The sequence below is a fragment of the Microplitis mediator genome, chromosome 1 (genome assembly GCF_029852145.1).
Source record: "Microplitis mediator isolate UGA2020A chromosome 1, iyMicMedi2.1, whole genome shotgun sequence".
In the NCBI taxonomy this organism is placed as follows: Eukaryota; Metazoa; Arthropoda; class Insecta; order Hymenoptera; family Braconidae; genus Microplitis; species Microplitis mediator.
The window spans coordinates 1,681,277-1,699,536 of record NC_079969.1 but is presented as its reverse complement, the minus strand read 5'-3'; the positions used below and the strand labels follow the sequence as shown (position 1 = coordinate 1,699,536).

Sequence of the window (18,260 nt, the reverse complement as noted above, 5' to 3'; positions counted from 1 at the left end):
TACTCTCAAGCTATCGAAAAAATTGAAAAAATTATAAGGACTAATCTTGTAGCCATTAAAATTCACTACAAAAAAGCCTTTACCAACTTTTACATAAATCTTAAAGTTTAGACGCTAGGACCTTATATAGATACAAAGTTTTTCAAAAAAATAGGAATTCCCAAATTTCAAAAACTTTAAATCAAAATTACTCGCAACCTATCAAAGAAATTGAAAAAATGATAAGGACTAATCTTGTAGCCCTTAAAATTCTCTACAAAAAAGCCCTTACCAACTTTTACATAAATCTTAAAACTTAGACGCTAGGACCTTTTATAGATATAGAGTTATCAAAAGAAATAGAAATTCCCAAATTTCTAAAATTTCAAATCAAAATTACTCTCAACCTATCAAAGAAATTGAAAAAATGATAAGGACCAATCTTGTAGCCCTTAAAATTTCCCACAAAAAAGTCCTCATCAACTTTCTCTTAAATCCTCCACTTTGCCCACTACGACCTCCATAAAAATACCTAAGCTAAAAAAAAATCGTAATAATCAAATAAATCTCATAAATATTCAAATTTATAAATTACAGCCGATACATAAGTGTAGCACCGTCCAATTGAAACTGATAATTATTTCCTCTATCCGAATGATTAATAATTGTTTGACTAAACGTCTTGAAACTTCCAGCGAGTGTCAAATCCCCATTGCGTCTGACAACGTGATAATCGTCATAAGACTCAATCACATAATCGTCAGAATCAATCGAGAAGGAAATATGTTGTTCCGTTCTGTCCAAATTAACGTCCCAAGGTTTAACATCCAGGTCGAAAACTTGCCGCCAATTTAATACTTCTCTAGAATTTTTTTCCATCGTTACCACACCGTCGCTGTAATTCATCTCGAAGAATTTACCGTCAAAGTGCATCAAATTTCCAGCAATATCGTCATCACTCAATTTTATCTTCAAAACCCTGTTCGATTTATTATTGACGTCATATCTCATAACTAAACCGTTTTCAGTGCAAATTCCAAACTCAATTATGTCAACATTTTGGTAAACATGAAAATTATATTCATTCCTCCAATACATCACCGATTTTCCCAAATTTTCCAAATGTCCAATTAACGACTTAACATTTTCGTAAATATATCGCTGGCGGCCAAATTCAGATTTCAATTCTTTAAAATCATTTGAATTATCATCAGCAAAAGATATCACGCCCGGTTGTAATTTAAGCTCAGGCCATTTCATTTCATTTTCATATTTACGGTATTCAACTTTTGTAAGATATAATTTACGCATTTGAACCCATCCCGCGGGAAATTCAAAATTTTTCGGATCACTTTCGTAGATCGCGAGGTCCGGGCGTTGGACGCGCAATGAAAATACAAAATTTGATGACTTAAATGCACCGAGACCAATACGAGGAAATATATTGACGCCAAATTTTGATTTTCTTTTATAATTTGGCCAATTGTTTGACAAAATTTCAGTGCAATTTATTTTTGGCTCGACTCCAAATAATCCGTAAGGTATAAAATCCATCGACGGGTGAAGGATTTTGTCAAATGTTTCAGTAACAAACTTATCGACGTCCACGGAATAATATAGGGTTCGAAATGTAACAGTATAAAATTCACTGAACTTTGATAAATTTTCAAAAGTCGCGACACCATTTTCTACAGACGAGCCGTCAAAATAAATTCCATCGCCGGTAGTGCCGGGGTTGTAAACAACTGTACATATTTCATTAACAATGCTCGGAATTATACCCAATTCAAGATCGCGGTACAATTTTTCAGGTTCATTAATGAAATTAGTAATTAATCTGGGGACCGAAATTGAAGCAAGTTCGAGTCCCTGTACGGTCCAGCCCAATGATTCGTTAATTTTCGGAATTATTTCGATAATTATATTGTGAGAATTTCGTTTAAGTTCTTCATTACCGTCAGTTAATTGATACGTTGCGAGCATGCGCGTTAGTGAAACGGAAATATCGTACCAATCAATGTCCCATGGTATTTCTTGATTACTCATCTTTATTTGGTTTAATTTTTCGTTTGTATTTTTTATAAGATTTTCGGCGACAGATAAATAAATTTTTCTGTTAGTCTCCACATATTTTGAAATCATCGCGATACCAAAGAAAGAGATTTCCCGAATTTTAGGTACGTTTTTATCAACGAAATATCTTCCGTAGGCTTCAGTGAAATCGGTGTTGTAATTGTTAAATAAATCTGCGTGCTTGGGTAGGAGTGGATTTTTTGACAATGAATTTTTTAACTCGGTGATGAAATCTTTTACGTCTCCGTCGAAGAATTTATCATCGGAGTCATTTACAAATATATTTCGGATTGGTGAAGAATCTACTTTTGGTTCTTCGAGGGGTTGCGACCAGTAAACTATTGCGCCGATTATGAAAATCACTGTTAGTAATATGGCGATGAACAACATGGGACTTTTTTTTGAGTGAGCGCAAAATGTTTATTTTGTCTTCTATAATAAAGGGTAAAAAAAAAAAAAAAAGGGGGGGAATTTAATTTTAATAAGTGACTTGAAAAAAGTATTTTTGATTTCGATGGTACAGGGAAATTTGAAATGAAATTTTGCATAAAATGAGTACCCTCAAGAGTATATTTGAGAATAGTCAATAATTAGTGATATTAATTAATCGATTAATTAATTAAAATTCATTTGTTTTAAAATTAGGGTTGTGGGTACTCAAACTAGAGGAAATGTTCCGGGAAATCAGAAGGTAATTTTCAAATTTTATAAATTGGGAGTGCGGACATGATTATTTCCATGGTCATGGAAAGGTAAAGTCTTCAATAGAAATAGAAGTTGTCGGACTTGTAACGCGTATCGACTGTATTAATTTTATCTTCTATAGTAAAGTGTGAAAAAAAAAAAATGACTTGAAAATCTAATAGTGAGTTTGTAGTTTTTATCGAAACTTGTAAGCTTTTATTTGGTGTGATTTAGATTTTAAGGGCACAGGGAAATTTGAAATGGAATTCTACGTAAAATGAGTACCCACAAGAGTATTTTTTAAAATAGTCAATAATTAGTGATATTAATTAATCGATTAATTAATTAAAATTCATTTGTTTTAAAATTAGGGTTGTGGGTACTCAAACTAGAGGAAATGTTCCGGGAAATCAGAAGGTAATTTTCAAATTTTATAAATTGGGAGTGCGGACATGATTATTTCCATGATCATGGAAAGGTAAAGTCTTCAATAGAAATAGAAGTTGTCGGACTTGTAACGCGTATCGACTGTATTAATTTTATCTTCTATAGTAAAGTGTGAAAAAAAAAAAATGACTTGAAAATCTAATAGTGAGTTTGTAGTTTTTATCGAAACTTGTAAGCTTTTATTTGGTGTGATTTAGATTTTAAGGGCACAGGGAAATTTGAAATGGAATTCTACGAAAAATGAGTACCCACAAGATTATTTTTTAAAATAGTCAATAATTAGTGATATTAATTAATCGATTAATTAATTAAAATTCATTTGTTTTAAAATTAGGGTTGTGGGTACTCAAACTAGAGGAAATGTTCCGGGAAATCAGAAGGTAATTTTCAAATTTTATAAATTGGGAGTGCGGACATGATTATTTCCATGGTCATGGAAAGGTAAAGTCTTCAATAGAAATAGAAGTTGTCGGACTTGTAACGCGTATCGACTGTATTAATTTTATCTTCTATAGTAAAGTGTGAAAAAAAAAAAATGACTTGAAAATCTAATAGTGAGTTTGTAGTTTTTATCGAAACTTGTAAGCTTTTATTTGGTGTGATTTAGATTTTAAGGGCACAGGGAAATTTGAAATGGAATTCTGCGTAAAATGAGTACCCACAAGAGTATATTTGAAAATAGTCAATAATTAGTGATATTAACTAATCGATTAATTAATCGAAATTCATTTATTTTAAAATTAGGGTTGTGGGTACTCAAACTAGAGGAAATTTCCCGGGGAATCAGAAAAAAATAATAACATTTTATTTCAAGCAAGTCGTGAGTACAAAGATGTGAATTAATATGTAGAATTAAACTGTACTCGACTTTTGATTTTGAAAATGAACTTCAATTTAAAAAACCTACTAATTGAATGTAAAAACTTTAATTTTAAACCCTACCATCACAAAAATTGCCTATTCTCATTTTCTTACATTAAATCTATTGACATAAAGACCTAGTGTCTAAACTATCAAGTTTACACAAAATTTTCTCAGGACCTTTTCGATAGGAAATTTAATTTCCTACAAATTCTTTCCTTACAACTTTTACCAAATCTCCAATACTAAACCCAAAATTCCTTGTTTAAAAAAAATTTCATTTTTCAAATCAAAATTTTCGGTTCCCGCCATCAAAATGAAAAAAAGTAAACCTAGTATGTTTTAAATCAGGGCATCATTCACATCTTAATTCAATGTTAGTTTTAAAGATTTGAATAACAAAAAAAAAAAATTCTTTAAATCAAACCGCGGCTTCGACCGCGATCTTGACCGCAGCTGCGATTTATGAATGAGTCAATTGTAGCCTATCCGCTCTCATCTTTATTGCACTATAGCTCCATAGTATATGGACATATATGTGTTGAAATATACCCAAGAAGATAAAAAAAAAATAATAATAATAATTATTATGTAGCCTTGTATACGAGCGAAGTTTTCAGTCGACGCGTTGCCTCTCTATTAAACGGACGTTTATTTTATTAATTATTATTCTAATTATGATTATTGAAGTATAAAATTTTTTTTTACTTGTATTTAAAAAAAAAAAAAATAAAATTGAATATTTTTAAAAAATCGCGGGTTAAAATAAAAAAGTTTTTTTTTTTTTTGTAACAAAGAAAAGGAGGTAAATAATAACAAGGAAAATTGCACGAGGTCGCATGTCGTGAGTACTATGTACGTATTGCTGAGTACTGACTCTAAGTGGAATGCATGGAATTTAAATTACGACATTTTTATTAATTTGAGTCTTCACGTCGGACTTTAAAAAATATTTTTTGGTTAAATGCAAATAACTTGATACCTATTGAAGTTAGAGAAAAAAAGTCAAATACTTTTTTGTAGGAAATTTAATGAGGAACAAATTCATTCATGTAAAATTTTTTGATATTTTGAATAGTTTCGCGGGAATTTTCGATTTTTTAAATAATTAGGAGCTGGGAGAGAATAGAGATTTTGAGCCGCAATCTTTGGGATTAAAATTCTGGGACAAGGAGTGAAAATTTTTGGAAAATGAGCTCTGTCACTTTTGTTGAAAATTAAATTTCCTACAAAAAATTATTCTTATATTTTTTTTGTAACAGTGATATTTTCGCTGTAATTTTGATTTGAATGTCAAGTTAGTAAAATTTTTAATATTTTTCGTAAAAATTTAATTTTTTTCTGGGAAATTTGAATTTTCATTTGCTAAGAAATGAAAAATGGGAATTAAATTCCCTAAAAAATATGTCAGATTAAATTTTTTAGTTAATCTATAGATTGAAGAGGAATTAGAAAAATTATAATTCCATTGTCGTTATTTTTTATTGTAATTAAATAATGATAATAAATAATACATGTCGAGACGCGTGAGTCACGAAAAAATTCTTATGTAAATTATATGTAATAGAATATTATTTTTCCTGAGAGTTAATTTTCCTCGTTCATTTTTCATTTATAGAAATCGCTACTGTACTGACAGAAGAGCTGTTTTATATGTCATAGTTTTGATAACAAGCGGATTTGATAAACAGTAAAATGACGAGCGAACAAGGAAATGTTGAGAAAATAATTAATAGTCCGGGAATGATAAATATTGTGGTGACAGTAATAACACATGTGTTGTTATTAATTCCAGTATTTTATATTATTGTTGTTTATTTTATTAAGTACTCATTTTTTTCTTGGCATCCGATTCTGACGGTTCTTGGGGTAAGTGAATTTTTTTTTAACATGTATGCATACGCGCTTTTTTTTTAATTGGAGAAAAAATAAGAAAAAAAATTTGAAATTTATTTTTTATTGAAACCGTAGCTATCTAAGGCCCTAGCGGCTAAACTATTGGATTTATGAAAAAGTTTGTAGAGACCTTTTTTGTAGGAAATTTTAAGGGCTACAAGATTGCTCCTCATCATTCTTTTGATATCTTTAATATTTTGAGAGTAATTTTAAATTAAAAGTCTAGAGGAACTCAAATTTGGAAATTTCTTATAAAAGTCATATCTATATAAAGCCCTAGCGGCTAAACTATTGGATTTATGAAAAAGTTTGTAGAGACCTTTTTTTTAGGAAATTTCAAGGGCTACAAGATTGCTCCTCATCATTCTTTTGATATCTTTAATATTTTGAGAGTAATTTTAAATTAAAAGTCTAGAGGAACTCAAATTTGGAAATTTCTTATAAAAGTCATATCTATATAAAGCCCTAGCGGCTAAACTATTGGATTTATGAAAAAGTTTGTAGAGACCTTTTTTGTAGGAAATTTCAAGAGCTACAAGATTACTTCCCGTCATTTTTTTGATATCTTGCATAGTTGAAGAGTAATTTTAATTTTAAGCTCAAGAGGAATTAAAAAATTCAGAATTTTTAATATTAGAGTCTAGAGGGAATTTAATTTTGAAGTTTTAATTGAAATATTCAAGAAAATAAAATTCTCAAAGTTTGTTTTAAGCTCTGGAGATTAAGAGATAAGAAACACATTAGTATTTTTTCGTAAAATGGTCGTAAGATAGTAATTGGGATTTAAAAAAATAAAATCGTTATTTTGGGATTTTTCAGGGAATAAATTTTTTTTCACTCACATGAGTAGTGGAGGAAGATATGAAATAAAATTCTGCGTAAAATAAGTACCCACAAGAGTATATTTAAAAATAGTCAATAATATATGAAATTAATTAATCGATTAATCGATCGAATTTTATCGATTTTAATTATGGGGTTGTGGGTACTCGGGTTAACGGAAATTTGACGAGGATTTTGAGAATTTTGATGAAATTTTGCTGCAATTTTGGTAGTGAGTAGAAAGATTAGAGGTAATGATACGTATAATTAAATTATCAGCTTAAATTATAGTGATTACATTTAAAGATTCAAATGTTTTTTTAAAAAATGATTATGCAGCCATTGTCTGATACATTTAGGCAACAAGTAGATAAAAAAAATTATTTTTGTCCTCATGATTAGATAAAATTAAATAGTAGCCTTGTTATCTTCAATTACTTGATAATCTCTCACTTAATTACTCTAGCCAAGATAAGCTCACAGTTTTTTACATAAATTTCCCACAAAATAAAGAATAAAATAAATTACAACTTTTTAAAATTCAAAAATTTCCCGCCCTCTCGAGATTTTAAATCATTTTTAAAAATCAAATATTCTAGCTGAATAACTGGGTTTACATGAAAATTGCACCTTACTTTTTTTGTAGTAAATTAAATTCTCTACAAAATTACATCTATGCATTTTTTTCATATCTCTCATATTTCCGCCCGAATTTAAATTTCAAATTTCAAAAAATTTTTCTACTTTTCTAAAACAGTAATTTTGAACTCCGACTTTAAAATAAAAATTCTGACGTAACTATCGAGATTACAAAAAAATTATAAGAGACCTTTTTTGTAGTAAATTAAATTTCCTACAAGATTGTTCCTCATCACTTTTATCATATCTCCAATAGTAAGCCTGCAATCAGCGTCCAAAGCTTGAATATACAAGATAAGAATAAAAAATAAATTTTAAGATTTTTATTGAGTTTTTAAAAAAATTTCTTATGTCCAGGTGGGATTGCTGATATTTGAAGGAATATTCGCAATATCCGGAGAGACAAATTTGGTATCACGAGTCACACGTGCCAATAGAATAACAATTCATTGGATATTGATAACCGCAGGATTAACGCTGATGGGAATTGGGCTGATAATTGCGGTCGTTAATAAAAACCGCCTTAATAAATATCATTTTAGTACAACCCATGGGCAATTAGGACTCAGTGCTATTGTTATTTCCTGCGTGGTAGCAGGATTTGGTATTATTGCCAATAATACGCGTTGGCTGTATCCCCGAGTAAGGCCGGTCCTAATAAAAGTCGCCCATGCATTCGGTGGCATCACAATTACTATTATATTCATTGCAACAATTATTAATGGTACTTACAAACATTCATTCCCTGGCACTGATGTCGGCAGAGATATTTCATTCGCATGTTTTTTTTTCGCTGCTATTTTCTTACTTTTCAAACCCATAATTGGTGCGGTTTCAAGGTCACGCGTTATTTTAAAACCATCACAGACTCAAGCCGCGTAAATTAGTATAAATGTTTTAATTTTTGTTGTATCTATATAATTAATTAACAAAAAATTTATTCTGTAAAAATAAATGATTAGTTAAATATTTTTTTAATAAAATTTTATTTATAAGAAAAATTGATGGTGGATATTTATTTTTGGTGGAGAGACGAGTAGAATGAGTACCCACATGACCATATTTGGGTAAAATTTTTTTTTGAGGGTCGAAATGATGATTTTTTATTTTTTCCTAAAAGGAAAATTTTTTTGGGCTAAATAATTATTATGAGGGGAGTGGCAATGAAATTCTGCGTAAAATGAGTACCCACAAAAGTACATTTAAAAATGTGATTAATAAGTGTGATTAATTACTCGGTTAATTAATCAAAATTACATGTTTTTGAATATAGGCTTGTGGGTACTTGAACTAGAGGAAATTTACCGAGGAATTGAAAGGTATGTGTAAAAGTTTCATAAAATGTATGTGGTGAGTACGAAAATGATAAATAACGATAAGTAAAATTAAATTATACTTTATTTTTTTTTAAAGTATTCTAACAACAATTACATGTCATAATTACAATGTATATATATTTTTATTTCAATAACATTAACTATAAGTATATTTTTTACGAGGTCAGGGTTGATTTTCAGGCATTTTGTTTATTTTAATTCTTATCTATTGATAATTATTAATCTTTCAATCACAAAAAAACCAATGAATTTAATTATTCTAGTCAAATTGTGGGATTTGTACTTAATAATAATTTTTATTATCAATCATCAGTTTTTTAATTTTTTTTTTGATCAATTTATTTTTAATATTCATTTGATTTTTGCTTCAAATTTAATTTAGTCACAATAAGCATTCACAATTTTTTTTTTTGAATTTTTTTTCATAAATATATTATTATATTTATATAATAATATATTAAGCGTCTATACATAAGTGATGATTAATTATTTTCTAAATCAACAGTAACTAATTATCAACTGGAACTCAGTAAAAATTTTCATTATCGACTGTAATTAATTACCAGCTCACTAAGATTTTTTTTATTGACTGCAGTCAGTTATCAGCTGAGTAAAAATATTTTTTGAAGCCTGTAATTAATTACAGGTCCAGTAAAAAATTATTATTGAATGTAATTAATTACCGACTCACGATTTTTTTGGGTACCTCGTTAATTACCGACTCAGTAGCAACTTAATTATCGACTGTAACTCATTACATGACAGTGAAAATATTCAAATAAGGGCTGTAGTTAATTACCAGCTCAAAAATAATTACCGACTGCAATTTATTACCGGCTGAGTTAAAAAATTTATTATCGACTGCAATTAATTACATGACAGTAAAAATATTTGAATAAGGGCTGTAATTAATTACCAGCTTAAAAATAATATTTTGCCGACTGCAATTAATTACCGGCTGAGTTAAAAAATTTATTATTGACTGCAATTAATTACCGTGACAGTAAAAAAATTCCAATGAGAGCTGTAATTAATTACCAGCTGACAAAAAATATTTCACCGACTGAAACCAATTATCGGCTGAGTTAACGAGTTAGTAACGGCTGTAATTAACTACCAACTTAACCAAAAAAAATTTTTTTTACCGACTGTAATTAATTACTGACTCAGTAAAAAATGTGTTATCAACTGCCGTCTTATCCTCTGCATAAAAACATATCAAACCCCCACTTTAATACCAACTACAATCTTAATTATCGACCCGCGATAATTACCAAGATCTAAAATAATTAACCGTGAAAATAAAATTTATAAAGTCAACAATAAAATCACTATAGATTTTTCTTTTCACTTAAAAAAATTCTAAAAAAATAACTCATATAAATATGAACATTTTTTTTTTTACAATTATTATTAATTATTTATCATTATAATTATTATTAACTCTAACACGTAAAAACATGCACTTTCATTCATAAAAACAACAATTATTATCATTATGTTTTTGTATACATTCAAATACATATATATTTATATATCAATATATGAACATGTCGGGGTACTTATATATTTTTGTTTGAACATATTTATATATATTTTAAGGATTAAATAATATTTGTACGTTTTATACAAATGAGCTCGTATATATGTATATATATTTTTTTCAATATAATAAAATAAATATATTCTTTAAATTATCATTATTATTATTATTTTTTTTTTTTTTCAATAAAACTATTTACAGTCCATCGGCATTTTTTATAAGCAAGAGGTATTTATATATATTGACATTTATTAAATACAACCTCTTCAAAATATTTATTGTAAAAAAAATTCAAAAAAATAAATCTATAGTTCGTTAATTTTCAGAACAATAAACTAACACCTAAACTGCATATCTATATTTATATATATATATGAGTTTTCAATCTTTTTTTATATCTAATGAGCAAAATACACGGACAATAATTTATCATGTTTAGTATTTTATTACAAACCGCTATTCGTTTAGTTGCCGACTGCCGGTAAAACAGAAAAGTACCTACGGTAAGTAAAGAAGAACTGGACTGTAGATCAGACTTGCTGGGATGTTATCAAGTCAACTTTGCTTGAGTTCTTTAGAATTGAAGGGCCAGGTAATTTTGAAGATGGCGGCTGAATTACCGGCTGTCCATTAACGAGAATTATTGTATCGTGTACTGATTCATAACCATGCTGGCCTGAAATGCAGCACAGATTATTTTTTTAGCTAATTTTATAACGGGAGTAAAAACTGTTTTATCGGCTATGGAAATTTTACTACCGGCCGAGTAAAATCTCAAAGTTATTGGCCGATCTTCTTAAATGTTTTCAATCACATGCTTCTGACTAAATACAAATCTGGTATATTAACCTCCAGACATCAGTACCGACCAATCAACTGTTTTATCGGCTTTCAGATCTCAGTACTGGCTGATTAAACTATTCTACCGACCTATTAAACTGAATCTTGTTCTACTGAAGTATTTTATTGGATTACATACTTCTAACTCTCCTAAAAATTATTCTATCAGCCTAAAATCTCACTACCGGCCGAGCCAACTGTTTTATCGGCCCACGAATCTAATGATCGATCTATCAAGATATTTTATTAGACTACACGCTTCTGATTGGATACAAATCTGGTATATTAACCTCCAGAGATCACTACCGACTAAATCAACTGTTTTATCGGCATTCAGATCTCGATACTGGTCAATCCGACTATTTTACTGACCCATGATTCTGATTCTCCAACTACTGAAGTATTGTACAGAACAATTTTCTTCTTATTTATCAAATAACTGTCTACCAGCCTGAAATCTCACTACCGGTTGCGCAAATTGTTCTATTGACCCGTGTATCTAATTACCGATCTGTTAAAATGTTTCATTGGACAATATACAACTCATGCGCAGAAATAATTTTTTGCCGGCCTTAAGATCTCAATACCGACTAAGTAAACTGTATTATCAGCATTCAAATCTTGATACCGACCGATCAAACTTTTTTATCGGCTCATGGTAGTGAATAACGATTTAATTTAATAAGAAGTTCACTTACCTAATGAGTGTGGGTTAGTTAGAGTCCTCGAAGGAGTAACAGAATTCTGTGATGCCGGTTTCCAATCAGATGTTGGCTGTAAGAGCATTCTCGCACGTCCCCAAATACTGTCCGGATATCCTCGTACAGTTTCAGTACTTGTTGAGGTCTTGGGATCATCGAAATCGTCATCATCGTCGTAAGCTCTTCGTTTTGGTTTCCTTAATTGGAACTGAAGAAAAATTCATTGAAAAAATTTATCTAATAATTGTTTTTTTTCTGTTTTACTTACGAGTGCCAGCACAATAATGACACAAACGGGGTATAGACCAACAAGCCATCCTACGGCATCTGCCCATTTTGGATAAATGTAAGTCCCGTAAGTGAGCGGCTCATATTCGACCCAATTAAAGAACAAAATAAAAAATAATGCCGCTGGGGTCACGACTTTCCACATCCACTTCCAGAAAAATTTCCAACATTTACTGCGTGGACCAATCATGAGCTGAACGTCGTCTAGGAAACGATCTGCGCCGTAGACCCATGCTACTAAAATGCATTCCGTTATTGCGATTAATAAAACTGACCAATTAGCTGCGTACTTGTCCATTAATTGGAGCCAATACATTCCCGCCTAAAAAGTTGCATAGTTTAAATAAATTATTATAAATTGTGATAAATAATGTGGAGCTTACGTTAGTAGTAAAAATAATGCCTCCGCAGTAACCAAAAATGGAAACGCCCAAAACGACCCAGACTTTGAAATTACGTAGCGCGGGAATCCCGTCCAATATGGCAGTAGTTACAGTTTCCATCAGCGCGAATTGTGAATCCAAGCCTAGAGTCAGAAGCATAACGAAGAAGAGCAGGGACCAAATTGGCGCTATTGGTAAGCGAGCTACGACCTGAAAAGTGGTTATTTTGGTGGCTGAGATTTTTTTGGGGTAAAATGGAGGGTGGGGTCGTGTAAGTGAGGTGGCGGCGAGTAGATAGAGTACCCACATCGATAGGTTTGAGTGAGATGGTCATGGGATGGTTAAATTGGGCCCAAAATGGTTAATGGTCAAAATATGGTGATGTGGGTACTCAAACTCGCGGAAATTTGATAATAGATCTAATGGTACAACTCAAAATTGTTTTCGCTAAAATCCTCACCTCCGGGTAGACAATGAATGCTAGTCCAGCGCCTTGGTCAACGACCGAGGCCACCGGGACATTTAATTCATGCGCAAGAAATCCAATTACTGAGAAAATAACCAGACCCGCGAAAAATGATGTTCCGATATTACTGACTGCTACTATCAGAGAGTCCTTGTAACAATTATTATCGAATTTGTTGTACGAACTGAGTGTGATTAATCCACCCCAAGCCGGACTGAGGGCAAAAAAAATCTGTACTGCTGCGTCGCCCCAGACTTTTGCGGATGCCAAGCGCCGCCAGTCGGGTGTTAAGTAAAACAAAATACCCTCGTCGGCTCCGGGCAGCATTATCCCGCGGATAAATAGCGCGATCTGCAGTCAAGAATATGAAACATTAGAAAAAAATTTTTTTTTTTTTCAAGTCAGTTTCTAAAAGTACTTACCAGAACTACATAAGGGAAAAGTGCAGTAAAGTAAACAACTTTTCCAGAACTTTGGACTCCTTTGCTCAAACAAAGGAACACAATTAACCAGGCGAGTAATAAACAAGCCGCCATTGGAGTTCTAATTGTTCCAGTAAATTCAATTCCTTCGCTAATTCCCAGTACATTGTTTCTAAAATCATTATTAATTACAAATTTATGCGTTACTCAATCAATTGGTAAGTTAATCAACTAATTAACAACTCAATGCATCGATTAAAAGGCTGATAAATCAATTAATGCGCTGATTAATCAATTAACAGGATGATTAATCGATTAATGGCTCAATCAATTGAACTACCAATAGACTGCTTACTTAATTAACTGCTTAATTAATCGATTAATGGGCTGACAAATTGGCCAATGACTCAATTCATTCATTAACGCCGTGATTAATCAATTAATAGTTCGGTTCATTGGTCGGTATGTTATGTAATCGATGAATCGTTCGACTAACTGATTAATCAACCTATTTTTTCTCGATTCATTCGTTTATTAATCGATCAAGGTTAATTAATAAAGGGATTAATGTTTCAATTAATCAATGAGTTGATTAATTAATCCATTTACTGTTTCATTAACCAATCAGCTGTTCGATTAATTCATGAAATCGTTAATTAGTTAATTAAAACGTCGATAAATGGGTCAATCGAATAATTAATTGATTAATACGCCGGTTAATGGGCCAATTGAATGATTAATTAATTAATAAATCGATTAATCAGGCAATTGAGTGGTTAATTGATTAACAAATCGATTAATTAGGTGAGTAAATAATTAATAGTGAAAAAAATTACTCGAAATATTCTTCAGCAGGTGGGCGCCTTAACGCGGACGTAATATTGTCGACAGTTAAATTCATTGCCGACATTTGAGTTGAATTTAAACAATTACGTTTGTAATAAGTATTATTATTATTAAGACAATCTTCTGATTTCTGAGGATCAATACAGTCTTCAGTACTCCATTCTGGCGCGCAATCACTCCAGGGAACTTTACTGCCACCTAAATAAAATTTTTTGTCTGTTACATTTCTGTAACTTTTAAATTTTTAGGTTATGGGAGCGATTAATTGATTAAAATTACCGATTACGGAGGCAAAAATGTAGTAAAGTGTCCAGGCAATTATTAAATTATAGTAGAGCATTACTATTGAGCTGACTAGAACCATTCCGTAGCCTAGACCACGAAGTAGGGGTGAAAATCGCTTGTAAGCTGCCACGGGACCTAAACTTGCGTATTGGCCTGAAATAAAAAATTTTTTTCTCTAGTGGGTGGCGAAGTGGATTCGTGGGTCTAAAGGAAAAAATGTTTGATCGTTACCTAAAGATAGTTCCATAAACATTAAAGGTAATCCTGCGATAATCAACATAACCGTGAAGGGTAACAAAAACGCGCCACCGCCATTTGAATAACACAAGTACGGAAACCGCCAAACGTTGCCCAGTCCCACGCTGTAACCGAGCAACGACAATAAAAAATCAAATTTTCCCGTCCAGGTACCACGCTCTGGATGCTCATCTTCACCATCCTGCAATGGCGCTTGACTATTCGCTACTGAATATTTATCCTCGTTCTGTAATTTGTCTTGTGTTTCCTAAAAAAATATCACCAACACAATAATATATATGTGACTCAACTCAGTTTTCGATGCCCTTTCAAATGAGTACTCACAAGCCCTATTTATTTTTTGAGTTTTTTACCTCATACATTTATATAATCAAATATATATCAATCTTCTAGTATATTAAAAATAACTACCTCATGTGGGTACTCATTTTAAAGGGCATCAAATTCTCTATCTATTCATCCACTCAAACATATATATATACACATATATACATATATAATACATATATATTATATTCCGGTATAGTCTAGTGGCTATGATCTCTCTCTCTCTATAGATATACATTTACATAAAAAAAAATATATATATATATATATATATATATATATATTTTTTCTGTACTTACATCCCAACACTCGAGATAAGGACGTATTCTTGGTGATGAATCCTCCATTCTCATATTATTTCAAATTTTCCAATTCATTTATTTATTTATGTATTTATCAATTAATTAATTAATTTATCGTTATTACTATTAATTAACATTTGTTTACACTCTTCGTCGTTTCATTATTAATTATCACTAATTATAACATATATTTGTCTCAATCGATTTTGAATTTAAATTAAATTCTCATGTCACCTATAATTTAATAACAAAAATTTATATGATAACAGTAAATGTATAACTTATTTAAATTTTAGATTAATAAAATTCCAATAACTCTATTTAATACACTTATGATATAATATGTTATGCAACAATATTTATTTTTCATGAAAAAAAAAAATAAAAATTCTTGAAGAAGAATTATGATTATGTACTAGATGGTAATGGTTTTCCCTTGACCTAGACATTTTAGACAGTCATTATCACCTTCACTTATAACAGCAACACTCATTCACACGCGATTAATTTTTTTTAATTTAAATATTTAAGCCTTTGAAATTTTCACCCCGACTTTTTTTCAAGATAAATTTATTTTTAGAAAATTCATTCCCAAAAAAAAAACAGTAATCAAATTTTAGTAGGGTAAACATTTTCCGGAAAATTACACTGGGAATTTAAAAAAAACTGTTGACGCGTGAAAAATAAAATTTTTTAGTCGAAATTGAAAATTGGAAATTTGGACGCGGGTTGTAAGAGAAAAATTAAAATTTTGATAAAATTTATTGAGCGAATGAGTGTTTTGTGTGATAAGTACCCTAATTTGCGGCTGGAGGAATTTCAAAGCTTATAATGAAAATCTATTAATGGAATCTAATGACACCCTTAGGTAAAGAAATCGATTCTTATAAATTTATATTAATATTATTAGTTAACACTTTGGTTACTTTGTTTTCTATTGAAACAATCGATTTAAACGGCTCTCCGCAGTGGAAATTGACCTAATTTACCAAAACCCCAAAATCCGAATTCGTGATTTTGAATAAAAACGTCAACTTTCATAGATTTTATATTCAAAACTATTCAATTGTTCTTTGAATCTCGATTTTACAATGAAAACTAATAATCACATGGCATTTTCACGATGAAAACCGAAATTTTAACTCAAAACAACTAAAATTTTAAAGGAACCCTTCTGTCAGAAAAACTCAAAATCGCAGGATTTGGTCAAAAACCGACGAATTGGCATTTTTCCCACAGAGTCTACTGCACCGAACATCAATCCAACCGAATTTTAATGAAACCCTTTCGAACATCGACCCTTTCACCCAATGAAACCTCGAAATTCAAAGGAACCCTTCTTCCAGAAAAACGAAAATCCGAAGCATTTGGCCGAAAACCATCGAATCAAAATTTTTTCAACAGAGTCCACTACTCCGAACATCAATCCCCCAGAATTAAAAAAAAACTCACTCATAAACCAACCCCTAGACCGCAAAAACGCGAAATCCGAATGCACCCACCGGGAACAATATCACAAATTTCGTCTCTAGGCACAAGAACCGGCTGTAAATTTCTTCTCCAGCTCACATCCCACCGAAATAATCAATCCCAAGTACCCCGGGCTAAAAACCACCCCCACAATTACTATTTCCCTAAACCACCCCCGAAATTTTATCTTAATAAAAGTATTATTTTTATTTCTTCGTCTCAATCTTATCTCTGCCTGCCAATCCCCGAGTTTAAAATCTCCCAAAACCACCCCCACCCCCCAAAAAAATAACCGAAAAAACAAAATCTATTTTTAAAAATTACCTTCGACATTTCCCTCCCAGTAAATAAAACTCAAAATAACTGATTTTTTATCATCATTCACTTTCACTCCCAAGTCACCGATGCGTTAAATCACAAAATAGTTTTTTTTTAAGTTATCTGGCTTACATTCATTTATCATCTGATATTTTCTCAGTGAAATATCGAAATAAAAATTACTAATTATTATTATTATTATTAGTGTCAATAATAATGAACAAAAAATACTCGACTATGAATTAAAATCACGATATTTAGAGCAAGTTGATGAAAATAGTGACACACTAACAGACTGTAATATAGACATACTGAGATACTGAGACTCAGTAGAGAGTGAGTTTTGTGTTGAGGGTTTAAATCCATTGAGATCGATATTACTGCTCCTGCGAGCTGCGTCCTACCCTAAACCTTGCACTCTCAACCTCCTCATTTTACCCTACTCTACGTCTATTCATCTTCTCTTTTAACATATACATATATATATATATATATATATTTATACATAGATATACATGCAAACCCATTCCTCCTCATTGCCCTTGCACTCAAAGTGGATACTGACGTCGACAAGTTAAAATGTATATATATGGATGTATATATTCATTAATCAAAGTAATTATTACTTTAATTTTTGAAGTTTTGATGATTAATAGCTAATATTTCAAAGAATACTGAAGATAAATTGATTGTCAATATGGTCAATGGAAAGGGAATTTTATGATCTACAAATTTTGTATCTTAGAAAAATTTTGAAAAATTGATAGTTTTTTAGATAATGCTGTTTTTAGTAGAGATCAAAATTTTGAAGGAAATTTGGATATATTTTGATTAATTGGGAATATTGTAAAGAGTAATTAAAGTAATTGGGGTTTGTTGGTGCTCGTTAGAAAGGAAATTTTGTGACCTACAAATTTTGTATCTTAGAAAAATTTTGAAAAATTGATAGTTTTTGAGATAATGGTATTTTTAGTAGATAAAAATTTTGAAGGAAATTTGGATCTATTTTAATTAATTGGGAATATTGTGAAGAATATTTGAAGTAATTGGGATTCGTTGGTTCTCGTTGGAAA

At 30.8% G+C, this 18,260-nt stretch overlaps 3 protein-coding genes across 5 annotated transcripts; 1 reads left to right on the top strand and 2 right to left on the bottom strand.

Annotated features, from left to right (window-relative positions):
* Positions 1-526: 526 nt before the first annotated feature.
* On the bottom strand, positions 527-2,473 carry LOC130678197 (uncharacterized). The gene has a single exon (XM_057485309.1). It carries the CDS (start codon positions 2,440-2,442, stop codon positions 571-573), a length of 1,872 nt encoding a protein of 623 aa, XP_057341292.1. The 5' UTR covers positions 2,443-2,473; the 3' UTR covers positions 527-570.
* A 2,185-nt stretch (positions 2,474-4,658) lies between these two features.
* On the top strand, positions 4,659-8,402 carry LOC130668422 (transmembrane reductase CYB561D2). Of its 3 annotated transcripts, none has more exons than XM_057470731.1 (3): positions 4,659-4,849; positions 5,663-5,913; positions 7,759-8,402. In XM_057470731.1, exons 2-3 carry the CDS (start codon positions 5,740-5,742, stop codon positions 8,281-8,283), a joined length of 699 nt encoding a protein of 232 aa, XP_057326714.1. In that variant the 5' UTR covers positions 4,659-4,849; positions 5,663-5,739; the 3' UTR covers positions 8,284-8,402. The 3 variants fall into 3 exon arrangements, with proteins under 3 accessions (XP_057326714.1, XP_057326705.1, XP_057326696.1); XM_057470722.1 differs by having other exon boundaries at positions 4,659-4,888; XM_057470713.1 differs by having other exon boundaries at positions 4,660-4,899.
* A 657-nt stretch (positions 8,403-9,059) lies between these two features.
* Positions 9,060-17,528, bottom strand: LOC130668410 (sodium- and chloride-dependent glycine transporter 1-like). The gene is made up of 11 exons (XM_057470704.1): positions 17,194-17,528; positions 15,397-15,633; positions 14,744-15,017; positions 14,507-14,665; positions 14,218-14,425; positions 13,382-13,553; positions 12,954-13,310; positions 12,494-12,703; positions 12,091-12,432; positions 11,820-12,030; positions 9,060-10,957 (listed from the first exon to the last, which is right to left on the bottom strand). The coding sequence occupies exons 2-11, from the start codon at positions 15,448-15,450 to the stop codon at positions 10,812-10,814; spliced, it is 2,133 nt and encodes a 710-aa protein (XP_057326687.1). The 5' UTR covers positions 15,451-15,633; positions 17,194-17,528; the 3' UTR covers positions 9,060-10,811.
* Between the last annotated feature and the right edge of the window lie 732 nt (positions 17,529-18,260).

Bases quoted from the DNA above. Each gene is read 5' to 3' on its own strand.
- LOC130678197 (XM_057485309.1), bottom strand. From the start codon at position 2,442: ATGTTGTTCATCGCCATATTACTAACAGTGATTTTCATAATCGGCGCA.
- LOC130668422 (XM_057470731.1), top strand. From the start codon at position 5,740: ATGACGAGCGAACAAGGAAATGTTGAGAAAATAATTAATAGTCCGGGA. The intron at 5,914-7,758 runs GTAAGTGAATTT...TCTTATGTCCAG, and splicing joins CGATTCTGACGGTTCTTGGG to GTGGGATTGCTGATATTTGA.
- LOC130668410 (XM_057470704.1), bottom strand. From the start codon at position 15,450: ATGAGAATGGAGGATTCATCACCAAGAATACGTCCTTATCTCGAGTGT. The intron at 15,018-15,396 runs GTAAGTACAGAA...ATATTTTTTTAG, and splicing joins CTTATCTCGAGTGTTGGGAT to GAAACACAAGACAAATTACA. The intron at 14,666-14,743 runs GTAACGATCAAA...TTTTTATTTCAG, and splicing joins GTTTATGGAACTATCTTTAG to GCCAATACGCAAGTTTAGGT.